The sequence below is a fragment of the Dermochelys coriacea genome, chromosome 27 (assembly GCF_009764565.3).
Source record: "Dermochelys coriacea isolate rDerCor1 chromosome 27, rDerCor1.pri.v4, whole genome shotgun sequence".
Classification (NCBI taxonomy): Eukaryota; Metazoa; Chordata; order Testudines; family Dermochelyidae; genus Dermochelys; species Dermochelys coriacea.
Genome location: NC_050094.1, coordinates 241,464 through 258,201, shown reverse-complemented (window position 1 = coordinate 258,201; position 16,738 = coordinate 241,464). Strand labels below are relative to the sequence as shown.

Here is a 16,738-nt window from a genome sequence, read left to right as displayed (position 1 = left end):
GAAGGAATCTTTCTGCTGAGATTGAGGCAATGGTTTGATGACCCATTTCTCTTTGACAGGTTTCAGAGTAGCAGCCGTGTTAGTCTGTATTCGCAAAAAGAAAAGGAGTACTTGTGGCACCTTAGAGACTAACAAATTTATTAGAGCATAAGCTTTCGTGAGCTACAGCTCACTTCATCGGATGCATTTCTCTTTGCTTAATGCTTAGTCTTTCCTCATGAAAATGGGTCAGGATGCACCTTGGAAGTGACGCAGCCCATGCTGCCTGCCTGTCAGCTCCACACGGGAAGGGACATGGGTAACAGCTACCAGAGTTATCTCCTTGGGGAAGGGAAATGGTGCAGCCTCTCCCACTGCTGACATGTCTTTTCTCCTTGGGGCCTCAGAGCTACTGCTGTGGGCAAACAGTTCTCCCCTCCAAGAAGGCCAATGGCATATTGGGCTGAATTAGTAGGAGCATTGCCACCAGATCATGGGAAGTGATTATTCCCCTCTATTTGGCACTGGTGAGGCCACATCTGGAGTATTGCGTCCAGTTTTGGGTCCCCCACTACAGAAAAGATGTAGACAAATTGGAGAGAGTCCAGCGGAGGGCAAAGAAAATGACCAGGGGGCTGGGGCACATGACTTACGAGGAGAAGCTGAGGGAACTGGGCTTGTTTAGTCTGCAGAAGAGAAGAGTGAGGGGGGATTTGATAGCAACTTTCAACTACCTGAAATGGGGTTCCAAAGAGGATGGAGCTCGGCTGTTTTCAGTGGTGACAGATGACAGAACAAGAAGCAATGATCTCAAGTTGCAGTGGGGGAGGTGTAGGCTGGATATTAGGAAACACTATTTCACTAGGAAGGTGATGAAGCACTGGAATGGGTTACCTAGGGAGGTGGAAGGAGATCAAAGCTCTGAGGTAAGTGGGGAAGTGGGATACCGGGAGGAAGCATGAGCAGGAGAGCGCAAGAGTGGAGGGCTCCTGCCTCATACTGAGAAATCGGGATGATCAGCGAGTTATCTTAAGTGCCTATACACAAATGCAAGAAGCCTGGGAAACAAGCAGGAAGAACTGGAAGTCCTGGCACAGTCAAGGAATTATGATGTGATTGGAATAACAGAGACTTGATGGGATAACTCACATGACTGAAGTACTGTCATGGATGGATATAAACTGTTCAGGAAGGACAGGCAGGGCAGAAAAGGTGGGGGAGTTGCATTGTATCTAAGAGAGCAGTATGACTACTCAGAGCTCTAGTATAAAACTGCAGAAAAACCTGACAGGTTTCAGAGTAGCAGCCGTGTTAGTCTGTATTCGCAAAAAGAAAAGGAGTACTTGTGGCACCTTAGAGACTAACAAATTTATTTGAGCATAAGTTTTCGTGATCTACAGCTCACTTCATCGGATGCATCTACTGAATGCATCCACTGAATGCATCCGATGAAGTGAGCTGTAGCTCATGAAAGCTTATGCTCAGATAAATTTGTTAGTCTCTAAGGTGCCACAAGTCCTCCTTTTCTTTTTGAGAAAAACCTGAGAGTCTCTGTGTAGGGAGCCAGGGTGGCTTCCCTCCGAACCAGAGGATAAAGAGCCACCCTTGCAGTCTGAGTGGGCGGGGCCAGACCAAGCTTACTCCAATTGCCGGAAGGGGAGGCGTGGAACAGGAAGTACAAAGGGCGGGGCCCTTTGCCCAGCAGGGGCAGCAGCAGGGGACACAGATCGCTGGCTGTTCCCTCCCGACCCTGCTGTCGACCCAGGAGAGGCCCTGGGCCAGGAGGAACCTGACTGGGAGGAAGGACTGAGCCACCCAGGGCTGCCGGCCACTGAGCACCCAGAGGACTTGGAGGGGCCAGGCTGTAACCCGGGCCAGCGTGAGCCCGACACAGAGGGGGGGCTGGAACGCAGAGGAGTCGGGTAGGCCAGAATAAAGCGCTGCAGACCCGCGCTGGCGCTCCCCTGCCTGAGGGGTGCGCTATGGACCCGCGCTGGCGCTCCCCTGCCTGAGGGGCGCTATGGACTCTGGCCGACGCTCCCCGGCCTGAGGGGCGCACTATGGACCCGTGCTGGTGCTCCCTGGCCTGAGGGGCGCTACGGACCCGCGCAGGCGCTCCCTGGCCTGAGGGGCGCGCTACGGACCCGCGCTGGCGCTCCCCTGCCTGAGGAGTGCGCTATGGACTCGTGCCGACGCTCCCCTGACTGAGGGGCGCGCTATGGACTCGTGCCAGTGCTCCTCCGCATGAGGGGCAAGCTGCAGGCCCGTGCCGGCGCTCCCCGCCTGAGGGGCACGCTGCAAGTCCGTGCCGGTGCTCCCCCACATGAGGGGTGCGCTATGGACTTGTGCCAATGCTCCCCGGCCTGAGGGACGCGCTATGGACTCTAGCCGACGCTCCCAGGCCTGAGGGGAGCGCTATGGACCCGCGCTGGTGCTCCCCGGCCTGAGGGGCGCGCTACGGACCAGCGCTGGTGCTCCCCTGCCTGAGGGGCGCTCTGCAGGCCCGTGCCGGCACTCCCCCGCTTGAGGGGCGCTCTGCAGACCCGTGTCAGCGCTCCCCCGCCTGAGGGGTGCTCTGCAGACCCGTGCCGGCGTTCCCCGGCCTGAGGTGCGCGCTAAGGACCCGCGCTGGTGTACCCCTGCCTGAGGGGCGTGCTATGGACCCACGCTGGCGCTCCCCGGCCTGAGGGGCGCTATGGACTATAGCCGACGCTCCCCTGCCTGAGGGGCGCGCTATGGACTCGTGCCGTCGCTCCCCGGCCTGAGGGGCGCGCTATGGACTCTGGCCGACGCTCCCCTGCCTGAGGGGTGCGCTATGGACTCTGGCCGATGCTCCCCTGCCTGAGGGGCGCGCTATGGACTCTGGCCGACACTCCCCTGCCTGAGGGGCACTATGGACCCGCGCTGCCGCTCCCTGGCCTGAGGGGCGCGCTGCAGACCCGCGCTGGTGCTCCCCTGCCTGAGGGGCGTGCTATGGACTCTGGCCAACACTCCCCGGCCTGAGGGGCACGCTATGGACCCGCGCTGGCGCTCCGCGGCCTGAGGGGCGCGCTATGGACTTGTGCCGTCGCTCCCCGGCCTGAGGGGCGCGCTATGGACTCTGGCCGACACTCCCCTGCCTGAGGGGCGCTATGGACCCGCGCTGGCGCTCCCTGGCCTGAGGGGCGTGCTATGGACTCTGGCCAACGCTCCCCGGCCTGAGGGGCACGCTATGGACCCGCGCTGGTGCTCCCCTGCCTGAGGGGCGTGCTATGGACTCTGGCCAACGCTCCCCGGCCTGAGGGGCACGCTATGGACCCGCGCTGGTGCTCCCCGGCCTGAGGGGCGCGCTATGGACTTGTGCCGTCGCTCCCCGGCCTGAGGGAAGCGCTATGGACTCTGGCCGATGCTCCCCAGCCTGAGGGGCGCGCTATGGACTCGTGCCGTCGCTCCCTGGCCTGAGGGGCGCGCTATGGACCCGCGCTGGCGCTGCCCGGCCTGAGGGATACGCTATGGACTCTGGCCGATGCTCCCTGGCCTGAGGGGCGCGCTATTGACCCGCGCTGGCGCTCCCTGGCCTGAGGGGCGCGCTATGGACCCGCACTGGCGCTGCCCGGCCTGAGGGGTGCGCAATGGACTCTGGCCAACGCTCCCCGGCCTGAGGGGCGCGCTATGGACCCGCGCTGGTGCTCCCCGGCCTGAGGGGTGCGCTATGGACTTGTGCCGTCGCTCCCCGGCCTGAGGGAAGCGCTATGGACTCTGGCCGTCGCTCCCTGGCCTGAGGGGCGCGCTATGGACCCGCGCTGGCGCTGCCCGGCCTGAGGGGCGCGCTATTGACCCGCGCTGGCGCTCCCTGGCCTGAGGGGCGTGCTATGGACCCGCACTGGCGCTGCCCGGCCTGAGGGGTGCGCTATGGACTCTGGCCGACGCACCTTCTCCGCTAATTCCCCTGTGCCCGAAAGGTGTGATTAAGGCCTGCCAGTAGCACAGTAGCTCTCCATCGCCCCCTGGAGGCTTGGAGGACCCATTGGAACCTGCCACACACTGGATTAAGTTTCAGAGTAGCAGCCGTGTTAGTCTGTATTCGCAAAAAGAAAAGGAGTACTTGTGGCACCTTAGAGACTAACAAATCATTCCACTCTATACGGCTATAGAGACTTGTTAGTCTCTAAGGTGCCACAAGTACTCCTTTTCTTTTTGGATTAAGTTTAGAAGTGTGAGCAACAAGGGTGATGTTGTGGTGGGAGTCTGCTAGACACCAGCAGACCAGGAGGATGACATAGACGAGGCTTTCTTTTGGCAACTAACGGAAGTTACTAGATCGCAGGCCCTGGTTCTCATGGGAGACTTCCATCACCCTGATATCTGCTGGGAGAGCAAAATAGCGGTGCACAGACAATCCAAGAAGTTTTGGAAAGTGTAGGGGACAATTTCCTGGTGCAAGTGCTGGAGGAACCAACTAGGGGCAGAGCTCTTCTTCACCTGCTGCTCACAAACTGGGAAGGATTAGTAGGGGAAGCAAAAGTGGAGGGGAACCTGGGAAGCAGTGCCCATGAGATGGTTGAGTTCAGGATCCTGACACAGGGAAGAAAGGAGAGCAGCAGAATACAGACCCTGGACTTCAGAAAAGCAGACTTTGACTCCCTCCAGGAACTGGTGGGCAGGATCCCCTGGGAGAATAAAATGAGGGGGCAAGGAGTCCAGGAGAGCTGGCTGTATTTTAAAGAATCCTTATTGAGGTTACAGGAACAAACCATCCTGATGTGGAGAAAGAATAGTAAATATGGCAGGTGACCAGCTTGGCTTCACGGTGAAATCCTTGCTGATCTTAAACACAAAAAAGAAGCTTACAAGAAGTGGAAGACTGGACAAATGACCAGGGAGGAGTATAAAAATATTGCTCGGGCATGCAGGAGTGAAATCAGAAAGGCCAAATCACACTTGGAATTGCAGCTAGTAAGGGATGTTAAGAGTAACAAGAAGGGTTTCTTCAGATATCTTAGCAACAAGAAGAAAGTCAAGGAAAGTGTGGGCCCCTGACTGAATGAGGGAGGCAACCTAGTGACAGAGGATGTGGAAAAAGCTAATGTACTCAATGCTTTTTTTGCCTCTGTCTTCACGAACAAGGTCAGCTCCCAGACTACTGCACTGGTCAGCACATTGGGGCCCTTTGCTCAGTCCAGGCCTTGAGGTGCTTCTGCAACACAGCTAATAGTTAACACCTGGAGGACTAAGAGAGGGAGTTGATGAAGGGATGGGGTCACCGAGAGGAAGGGAAGATGAGGAAGATGGGAGGGAGAGAGGCCCACCGGGCAGAAGAGTGAACTGAGCCAGTGGCAGTGGTAGGGGGAGGTGGGAAGTAACAGCCAACAGCAACACAGCAAATGAGACAAGAGATCCAGGCTGCAGGATCCTCAGCTGCAGCTAAGGAGCCCTTGACACAACAGAGGACAGGGGTTGCAAACGTGGCCTTAAGCCACCTCCCCGCCCCCAGGTCCTGGACCATTCATTCAGTGTAAAATAGACCTGCCTGAGAGTCACTTAATTTGCACCTGCTGCAATGCCTGACAGCACCAGGATGTGGGGATGTCTAGGCCACACCCCATTGCTCTGGCCACACACCCATGGCCAGCTGCAGGGAGCGGGGGCTTAGAAGCTGCTCAGGGCAGAGCAGCCACAGTGCAGCCAGTAAGGTTGCCAGCCCTCCGGGATTGTCCTGGAGTCTCCAGGAATTAAAGATGAATCTTTAATGAAAGATTATATCATGTGATGAAACCTCCAGGAACATATCCAACCAAAATTGGCAACCCCACAGCCCAGGATCGGAGCCCGAGAGGCTGCATTACAGAGCGGAGTGAAGGATGGTGCCAGAAAGCTGTGCAGGCCCTTCCCAGCTGTTACTCACGATATGGGCAGGACCCTGAGGCTGCTGGGCCTGGTGCCCAAGGTGGGTCCAATGGGGAGGTGGGAGGAGGTGGGACTGGACATCCCTAATTTACCTCCTTCAGGTCTGCCTGGCACTGGCTGCTTTGAGAAAGGAGCCATGAGGGCTTGGGGACTTCAGCCCAGCCCTGCAAGCTCCTCCCAGCTCCGGAAGGGAATGGCCAAACAGAACTGCCAGGCTTCTTCTGAGCCACATTTGCACTGCGTCCTCTGTCATGCGGGGGGCTCCTTAGCTTCAGTGGAGGACCCCGCAGCCTGGATCTCTTGTCTCATTTTCTGGGCTGAAATTGGCTGTAGTTCCCCGTAATCCCACCCTCCCTACCACTGCCACTGGCTGACCTCACTCTTCTGCCCAGTGGGCTTCATCCCCTCCCCGCTTCCTCATCTTCCCTTCCCCTCAGTGCCCCCTTACTTTGATCCTTCCCACCCAACCCCCTACACTTGGCAGCCTGAGATGCAGTGTCCACTCTGGCACTCTTTCCAGTGCCGACCTGGTCTGAGCGGCTCGCACCCAGCTTCAGTACAGACCTAGACTCCAGCCCCACATTCTTAGTGCTTCCAATCCCCATGGCAGCCAGGCCGCTGTAGGACTGACCAGTTTCTCTTGTTCCTCCTGATGCTTCTTCAGCTGCTCCAGGAGCTGCTGAAACTCTGTCTCTCTCTGCTGCTCCTCCAGCATGGTAGCATCATTTTGCTCGGCGTAGGCCATTGCTACAACAGCCAGGATCAGGTTGATGAGGTAGAAGGAACCAAGGAATATAACCACCACAAAGAAGATCATGTATGTTTTCCCAGCGGCACGGAGAGTCTGTGGAAAGAAGAGGCATGTTCCATCACAGATGGTCAGACCACTAGCCTATTTACTCTCTAATTGCTAAGCTACCTTAGGGCCTCTTCCCAGTGATGGGCGTGGCTTTGAGTCATCTTCTCCTCACATAACTGAGAGGGCCTTACTCCCAGCTAGCCTTCACCTCATTGCTCGTGCTGTGGTGAGTGTCAGTGGGTTGTGAGTTATACTACAATCCCCAGAAGCATCAGCACAACAGGGCTCTCCTCCGGTGTGCGCACTGGGACAGCATGCATGGTGCTTCCACCACAATTACAGCAGAGGAGTCTGAGGGATTGCCGTGAATGAAAACCACAGATCCTCACGCTCCTGAGGGGCTGAGAAGCTGAACCTGGATCTGGACAGCAGATTCTGATCATCACAACAGGGTCATCCAAATGTCCCTGGCCCTGGGAGGTCTCAGACTCTCAGTACGGATACAAACTGGCAGGCTCAGTAGAACGTGAGTATACCTGTGTGATCTTGCCCTTAGTGATGCCCCAACAGAGAAGATAGAGGACCCGCTATTCCCACCAGCTGTGAGTCCTCCTTCAGTGCCAGCCCCCATCCTTGCAACTAAGGGCAAAGGTTGCAGTTCCAGCTCCCAATGTGCCTGGGAGGGACTTATTTAGGGGATTGTGATTATGTCTGTTGTCAACTGTATTGTGTGGACTGGTTACATCAGGCCCAGCTCCATGGAAAATATGCCCCATTGCACTCAGCCAGGTGCTCCCTTCCAGCCCAGATGCTTTCGGATGAATATCAATAAGCAACAAGCTCCCACGTGCTTTACACTGAGTGACCAAGTGACCAGAGGCATGTTTTAGATTTCCCAGCCCACAGATGGGCTGGACACTCCATCACCACACACAAAACAAGAGGAAATTAAAAAAAAAACACAATGACCTTTAATTCAAAGGAACCCTGCCATGTGTTGGGGGATGTGCAATCGAATGCAAGCTATTGCCTCTGCCAGTGGGAAAACCCAAATAAAAGGAAAGAAAGGGCTCACCAGCTGGAAGAGATTCTCCCAATAGTCCTGAGTCATGAGGCGGAAGAGAGAAAGGAAAGCCCAGCTAAAAGTATCATAGCTGGTGTAGCCATAGTTCGGATTCCTTCCTGCTTTCATACACATGTATCCTTCAGGGCACCTCCTGCCAGTGGGAGCAGAGAGAAGAGGGTGTGTTAGTGCCAGCTTCAGCCCCAGCCTGGCCCAGGAAAGGTAAGCCAGGGCAAAAGTGAATCTAGTTTTATGCTCAGAAACTTGAGGAGGGTGCAAGGTGCAAATGACCCAGTTTTACCTGTGCAACCCCAATGAAGCAAGTGGGCTGGCACAGGGGTGACTCAAGGCCAGATGGAGAAGCATTCAATTCAGAGTCAGATCCTTATTTAATAGGCAGCCATGGACTATCACGTGATAGAGAAGAGCTAATGCATGTGAATGCTAAGGAGACCCCCTGTGTTTATCCTACCATATACGATGTACAGGCAGGATGCTGGTGGTACACTGGAGGCAGCTGGTTTGCTGGAGTTTAAAAGTAAGAGGCAAGAGTTCTGTATCTTAAAAGTACTTGGTTCTGTCTGTCTGTCTGTCTCTCTCACTCTCTCTCACACACACACAGCTTGCACCAACACAGCATGCACCAACAGCAATACACATTTGCAGACAATTAAGCCAAGACTTTCAAAACTGGGTGCCAGGGAAATGGATTCAGGGTGCAGGGGCTTGCCCCACTCCCCCACCTGACATGCCTGTGGTTGGGGCACGGGGGCAGCAGGGGTGTTGGGCAGGTGGATCAGACGTGGGGGAGCCCATTTTTCTGGGCCCCCCCAATTGGCCGGGGCCCCTGAGCACAGGCCCTGTTGGCCCAGTGACTAATCCACCACTGCCTCAGACTCCCTAGTTCCCTCCCAAAATGTGGCTGCTCTAACTCTTTGTTAGTGGTGCTGTGTGGAAAAACTTGACTGTCCACCCCGGCCATTATAGGAAGTTTGAACAGCCACCAACAGATCCTGCTGACTTGACATTTCGATCTGCACGGTCCCAGCAACTGAAGCCAGCAACACGGAGGAGGTGCATTTGAAGAACTTGTCTTGCTTGCACTGTCACTCCTGTTTCAGGAAACGGTCAGAACTTCCATGAGACTCCAGTGGATGTCCCGGCTGCATTTTCTGGCCCACCAAAGAGCTAATGATGGAGCAGGAGGAGGACACAGACATGGCTGATGCTGCTCACAACTCTTGGCATATCTGCTGCTGGAACAGGGCCACAAACACGGACTGGTGGGATCACATCACCATGCAGTTTGTGAGCAGCTTGCCTCGACCCTCCAGCATAAAGACATGCATGAGGCAGGCCACGCTGGCCCAGAAGCGGGTTATTATACCTGTCTGGAAGCTGGCTTCACCAGACTGCTATAGGGCCATTACTAACCAGCTTGGTGTTGGAAGGTCGGCTGGGGGTAAAGTGGTTGCAGAGGTTTCTGAGGCAGTCAGGCATGTGGCTTACTCCCAACGTGAAGTTATTGCTGACTTTGAGAGAATGGGGTTTCCAGACTGCACCGGGGCCATTGATGGGACTCATGGGCCCACAGTTTGTCTTCCTCAAGAAGCATGAGGACTTGAACTACAAAGGGTACTTCTCCATTGGTATGCAGGCCCAGGTGGATCACAGATTCCAATGTATGGATGCCAGCATGGGCTGCACTGGACAGGTTGTGATACCAGGGTTTTCCGCCTATTGGGGGGCTACATTCAAGGACAGGCTGGGACACTATTCCCACCAAATGACATTGTCGTAAGTGGAGCTACTGTCTCCCCTGTTTTCTTGAGGATCCCATGTGCGCCCTTTTGCCTTGGCTAATCAAACTGTCCCCTGATCTCGGAGGCCCTGGCAAGAGGAGGTTGAATGACTCGCTCATCCGGCATTGAATGCGCTTTTGGCAGATTGAACTCCCATTGGAGGTGTTTACAGACCAGCCAGAAAGTGCTGGTGCTGGATGTACCTGGGCACCAGAAGTCAGGGATGCTGCGTGCGCCTGCATGATGGGCTTGCCTGGACCAAGGGAAGAGGGAGAACAGCACCGGTATGAATGCGGTGAGGTTGGGGTGGATTGCCTTAGGGGGTCATTGCCATGCATTGTACTTATGAATGACGTGATCACTTGTGATGGGGGGGTGGATTCCCAGCATGGATTGATGTACATAGCTGATCGATGTATAGATTGATGTAGATAACTGAGTTGGGAAATAGCGTTTGCATACAACTGCCCAACTGTCCCCTGATCATGTGGTTACCTTCATTATTTGAAATACACATTATGGGATGGGATGCAGGGATGGTCAGAACATTTCTTAACAAAATAAAACCCCTTATTATTAAACATTTATTAGAAAAGAGCAGCTGCCATGAGGATCCCAAAACACCAGTAGCACCAAAACCTTTGAAAAAACCAGGAACAAAGTGCAAACAGTGAAACCATCCTCCAGACAGAAAGCTCCAACTGTTGCATGTCCCCTGGGTCCCCGCTCTCCTTTCCCTTCCTTCCTCATTTGCTGCACACTTGGTGCCAGGGCAGCCTCCACAGGGAGGAGTTCAGCCTGGAGGGCTGCATGGGGCACACTTGCCCTGTCCAGTGGCTGATAGGGTCCGATTGCATGGGCCACCCAGCCATGGAGCTGTCCCAGCTGTTTCTGGATTGCAGCATGGGGTACCGAGGCGGAGTGCAGATAGTGGGTTGGGCAATGCAATGGAAGCTGGGACTCTTGTGTCCATTAATGATAGCAGCTGCTCAAACAACTCTTTCCGTTGAGCTCAGTCCTTCTCCCTCAGCCACCGGGCCTCTTCCAGGAACTGCGGAGCAAGTGCTACCATGCTGCAACCCTGTCCTCAAGCTGTGCAACCAGCCTGAACCTTTCCTCTTGCCTCACAGCCTGCCTTTCACTAGCCGCAGGTCCCTCTGTCTTTAGTCCTGGACCTGCATGTTGGCCCTGTCCAGAACTTGAACCATATGTTCACCATGGAGCGGCCTGTGAAGGTATGGTGAACCAGGCTTCTGCAGCAGTGAGGGTGAGCTCTGGAGGTCCTACAGCCAGTAGAGGTTAAGGGGCCTGGAACAGGACAAGACACAGTGGGTTGTTGTCCCAAACAGCTCAGTGCAGGAGCACAGAAAAAATCCTCGTGGAATGTCAAAGACATAAAATGTTACTGAACATCAGCTCATTGGGAGACGGATGCTTCGGGTAGCTGGAGCTGCCCTGGACACAGCTGGGTTAATCACAGCAAAAGATGTGCACGGAGAATGGAGAGTTAAAACACAACTGTTTTTTTTTCTAAAAACTGCAGCCACCTGGGGCTCTGGGGGAAGTGAGTGGCCACATCGTGCTACAGAAGCCTTGGCTATCATTTCAGGCATGCCACATTTTGGAGAACACAATAGTGCCCATGGCGCTCAGCTGTCCAAGAGTGTTGTTCCAAGCTGCCAGTGGGAAAGCACCACGTAAGCTACCAAAGTATTCAAACGTATAGTGACTGAACAGCACACCTATGAGTGGAGTGGGCCGCTCAGCTACCAAGGTGGCCCTGGAATATATGCCTTTCCCGAAATGAGACTGCCTATCTGGAGTTCCTGCTATGGGAAAAGTTAGCAGCTATCAGCACCCAGGATTGGGTCAAAAGTAATGAGTGAATAAACAGGATGCTGCGTTAGCATACATATGGCTCAGTGCTTCCCCAAGGCTTCCAACATAGCCTGTTATGACTGTATGCAAACACACAGACCTGCACTGCCATCCCCCTTATATCACCCCCCCCGGCACATTTCTGGACTGAATTCAACCCCCCAGTCGTATTTGGGAGAAATGATTTTGTCATCCATGGATGGCATGGGCTGCATTTAACAGAAATGGGTGAGATTTGAAAATGGATTACATTTCAACTGCCCCCAAACCCCAGTTAACTCTTTGGGTGGGTTGTCACGCTGGTGGGGTGGGGTGAAGCAGTGTGCATACATGGAAGGCAATTTAAGGTTGTTATTTTTAACAAACCAGAATGTCCTCAGAAAATGTGCACTTTTCTAGTAAAACTTCACTTTTCATTGCTTGCTTTCCTGTTTGTATTTCCTGAGCTCCATGTTGAATTCCATGTGGTGGGAGGGAGGTGGGGGATGCCAGTGTGCTGGCATGGTATCGGCCATTAGTGGATACAGGTTGCTACCCAGGGCTTGCATTGGTTCATGGACTGGAAATCCCTCCCATTTCTAATTCCTATTTTAATAAACACAAAAATGGAGCCAGAAACTTACCAGTGGCTTCTGCCTCTTCACTTTCTGAGGCCAGTTCTGCAACGGCCATTTCTCCAGGGTGGAGGGGAGCATTAAAAAGCTCCTCTCAGCTCAGCCCCAGGATGTGCTGCAGCTGCTTCTGCGGCAGAGCCTCCTCTGGGGCCGGTTTCATCAGCAGAGTCACTGGGTTGGCCTTCTTCAGCAATGCTGCTGGCTCCCCTCAGTTCCCATGTTGGATTCTGGGGCCAACAAGTCGCCATGCCAGTTGACAAGGTCATCCTGCACTGCCAGTGGCTCCGTGCTGGGTGCAGTACTTCCCAGAGCCCAGGCTTCAGCTCGGACCCAAATATCTACCCTGCAATCTCCTAGCCCCGCATCCCGAGCCAGACTCAGCTGGCCTGGCCAGCTGCGGGTGGTTTATTGCAGTGAAATCATACGCAGAGTGGCCGGATTGTCAAGTGTTGAGAACTCAGCTCTTCCCATTGACTTCCCGGGAGCTGCTGGGTTGACAGGACGTTTGAAAATGTGGCCACTTACTTAGGTATCTAGTCAGGCTTTATGACCAAGATTTTCGCAAGTGACTAGTGATTTGGGGTGCATCATCTTAGGGGTGCTCAATCTAAGGTGCCCCCAAGGGGCTTGGTTTTCACAGGGCAGGTGCTCAACACTTCCTGACAATCAGGCCTTGTGGGGCTCTGGGCACAGACTGAAAATCTCAGCTCCAGCTCTTAGGAGGTGGCTACTAGTCCATTTGAGTCATTTCACAACGGCCAGTCAGGGAAAGATAGGAGACTTGACACAGCCGGGGCTGTGTGGGTAAAGCAAACATCCAGCTCTTCTAAGGCTAGAATTCACACCCACCACCCCTCCCCACAAAAACAGTTTGTCAATCTCAGTATATTATAAAGCAAAAACTCTGCTTGGAACAGGCCTGAGGCTAAGCTGCCTAGAAGAACCTCTGGGGAGTGACAGGGCGGAAGTGTTCTCCAGCACCAATGGCAGGAGGCAGAAGGAGGCTGCAGCTGCCTATCTAGCTGGCATCTGGGCTTCCCCTTTCTCCCCATCATATTTCCCACCCCCCAGTCTGTGCATCATTTCCTGCGCTGCCCTGGGGGATCTGCATTCACCAACCGGATGCACCTGCAGGGAGGGTGAACAGGGTGGGCAGAGACCTGCAGTTTGGCCAATAGCTCTTCAGATACAGAAGCAGAGTCATCCCAGAGGACCCCTCAGGAATTAGCCCCCAGGCACTCCCAGCAGAACCTCCCACAGGGTCATTTCTCAGGGAGAGGTACAAATACGTCAGACTCCTTTTCCCTCACAGTAAAGAGGGCATCCCCCTGGCAGTGGGGGCGCAGCTGGCCCAGGGGACCCTGGAGCCCAGAGGGGTGTGCTTGTGCACCAGTCAGCACTTCTACCAGCACAAAAACTCCTCATCCCTGTGAGGAGTCAGCAACCAAGCCAGCACTCTGGTCACTGTCTAGCCAATGAGGCCCCGGAGAGGGCCTCATTAAGGAGAGAAGTACTTGTGGCACCTTAGAGACTAACAAATTTATTTGAGCATAAGCTTTCGTGAGCTACAGCTGTAGCTCATGAAAGCTTATGCTCAAATAAATTTGTTAGTCTCTAAGATGCCACAAGTACTCCTTTTCTTTTTGCAGATACAGACTAACACAGCTGATACTCTGAAACCAAAGAGAGGAGCTCCTGATGACCAGATCAGATTGGGGCCGGGTAGATAATGAGCTAATTAGCCCATTAACAAGGAGTCTGGGTAAAAGAACCCAGGAAGGAAGTGCAAGGGGGTGGGAAAGCAGAAAAGGGACAGATACAAGGGTAGCTGGGGCCTGATGCAGGGAGATCTCTGTGTGGAGAGACCTTTTCCCACCCCCGTCCCTCGGGAGAAGGGCTAGTCAAGCTGAACGACTCTGTACATAGGATGGCCGGGCAAGGTAAACTGTCAGTAAACTACATGGTGGTGTCTACAAAAGGAAGGTCTCTGAATGGTCTGGGTGAGAGCAAAGAAGATGGGAGCAGAGGGTTCCCTTCACAATTCCCAAAAGATTTGTGCCCAGACGTACAATGGGCATTTGTGCCCACAACCCTCTTCGCAAAACTCACACCAGTCACTTCTCATTGGCTGGTCCGGCTGAGTGCTATCCTTAGACTAAGCCATGGCTGGCCTCTTTGTTTCCCTCCCCAGGGGCCGCCCAGGTCTGTCTGTGCCAGTCAGAACAGACTCCACTCACCCGGCGTCGCTGCTGTTCCCGCAGAGCAGAGCATCCAGTGAGCCCTCCAGAAAGTAGAAATTCCCTTTGCAATTCAGGAAAAAAACAAGAAGTGAGAATTGCAGACATTGCTTTGCACACGTTTGTTTATCTTTGCAATTCTTCAACAAATGGCTAATTGGATTGTCCCAGCACAAAGCATTCACCACAGTTATTGCTTCCTATATTTGCTATTCATAATGTGCTAATTTGCACAGGCGACCTTAGTCACACAGTTTTGTTTCACTTGCCCGACTGTCTGACTCCCAAATGCAGCGACAACTCTAGAGACAGCCAGCGAGAGTGGCCAGCGTGAATGCTTGTGTGAACACGTGTTAACATTCCCTTTCACGCAAACCAAAGCTCACTGGTGTGAACGTTCATGGAAAGGGACTGAAAAGACTGGAGAAAGGCCAGTGTCATGGCTCTGCGGGTTTTCAGCTCAGTGAACTTTTGCACATGCCCTGCTGGGAAACTGTGGAAAATAACAAGCACTTTCAGGCCAGCACCAAACTGAGCCCACAACAAGTTCCTTTCCCCAGATGCTCCCATCCCAGTCAGCCCACACCTTCCTAAGACAGCCAGCCCCAAAGGGTGCCAAGATCGGGAATGCATCAAGCTCATTCCTCTTTGATGTTGCCAGTGATCCACTCACACAAGAACCACAGCAGCTGCTGAGACACTGCAAAGAGGGAATTTCATTTCATTTACTGACATGGAGAACCTGCCCCGGGGTCAGGCTGTGCTGGCGGGAGAGGATCAGCAGCCTGAGACACCTGTATGGAGAAGCAATGAGTATCCCACCTTGGGTGTTACCTTATTTGAACTTTGCCCTCTTAATGGCCTGGAGGGATCTATCTGGAGCCTGTTCTGTGCATCCCAATCGGTTATTCCTTCCCAGCCCTCATGCTTTTATTTAACTAACCAGTGGAGTGTTGAAAAGCCATCCCCCATATGGCATTTCAGGCTAGGTTGTGTTGCTCTGGTGTGAGCAGCTGTTAACCTGAATTCATGGCCAGAATGTGTCGCTGCTGTTTGCATAGATCTCAGTAGTTCAAGGATATTGACTTTAACTCCCCTGCTAAGGAGCCTTCTTGTGGTTAACCTCACAGCCACTTACGCCGTTGGAATAAAGCACCTCAGTCAGCATGTAACGTGACCTGCCACTGAGTTCTGCTGAGTGCTCTAAACAAGATGTGAAAACTCCAGACAATACCCATCCCACTGCAGCATTACTTGGCAGCAACAGGCTAACTAGCAGCTGATTCTGCCTCTTGTATAAATGTGCCTGCACTGTGGAAGGACCATGGATATGGAAGCAGTTTCAGAATTTTCTCTCCACCCTTGGTGTGTGGCTCCCTAGTCAATAAATTGTTCTGCTCTCTTCTTTTAAACACTTTCTTTTTTGCCAAAACATTTTGATTTTTTCATTTTCTTGTTTTGGACAAAAATATTCATTTATCGTTTTTGGATTCCACCTCCAGCTTTTGATGTTTGTGGCCAATTTTGATTAGTCATTGGTTTAGTCACATGGTGTGAAATTTTCCAAGGATGGTGGACAGTCCTGGATGTTGATTGGCTTAGGAGTGGGGCTGTGAATGGTGGCCAATCCTGGATGTTGATTGGCTGAAGAGAGGGACTTTGAATGGTGGCGAGGAGTCAATCAGGTTGTTTACTTTGGCGCATTTTAACAGCAGAGAGAAGGCACACAAGTATTTACCTTCATTGCTGATGTAAGAATCCCAGTCAAAAGTCCCATTACTCAACCCAGTTGTGTTGCTGTAGAGAGTTGAGTTAGCGAACATGTCGTTGTCAATTCCAAAGAAGTCCTCTTGCAAAGTGTCGTTTGTAGGGGGAGGCCACCTGACGCATTTTTGCCGAAGGTTCCCCATGAACAACTGAAGGCCAACCAGTGCAAAAACACTCAGACAGAAGACGGTGAGAATCATGACGTCAGAGAGCTTCTTCACAGACTGTACCAAAGCTCCAACAATTGTCTTCAACCCTGAGGAGGGAGACATTATTATTGGTGTAGTTATTAATTTGTTAATCATCAATAATGTTCTAATATTGCTATGGAGCTCATGCTTCCCATAAGAGAATCTGGATTTCAGTGTAAGGCAAGACCTCTTCCCATAAAAATTCACCTGCCCATGGTGCAAGGCTATTATCCAAAGGGATGGAAATAAAGCAGGGTGAAATTTTTCTGCCAATACTTTTTTTTTCTGGCACAAAATGCAGATTTGGCAACACCAAAGTGTTTTGAAAATTGTTTCAGATAAAAAATGAAACAAAAAATAAAAAAAATGAAAACATTTTGTTTCAGCATTTTTAAAATGAAACACTTCAATTTTTCAGTTCAAAACTTTTTGTTTACAAATTTCCTTAGGTTTATATAACCAACAATTTAAAACATTTTAAAATGGTCAAAATAAAAATATTTAGATTTTGTTAAAACAAAA

At 52.7% G+C, this 16,738-nt stretch overlaps 1 protein-coding gene across 1 annotated transcript in view; it reads right to left on the bottom strand.

Annotated features, from left to right (window-relative positions):
* SCN4A (sodium voltage-gated channel alpha subunit 4) overlaps window positions 1-16,738 on the bottom strand; it is a 132,037-nt gene that overhangs the window by 84,605 nt on the left and 30,694 nt on the right. The window contains exons 6-9 of the mRNA XM_038385508.2: window positions 15,997-16,281; window positions 14,259-14,322; window positions 7,740-7,881; window positions 6,497-6,709 (exon numbers count right to left, since the gene is read on the bottom strand). Of these exons, the coding sequence (XP_038241436.1) occupies window positions 6,497-6,709; window positions 7,740-7,881; window positions 14,259-14,322; window positions 15,997-16,281 (704 nt within the window). The remainder of the gene's footprint in view (window positions 1-6,496; window positions 6,710-7,739; window positions 7,882-14,258; window positions 14,323-15,996; window positions 16,282-16,738) is intronic.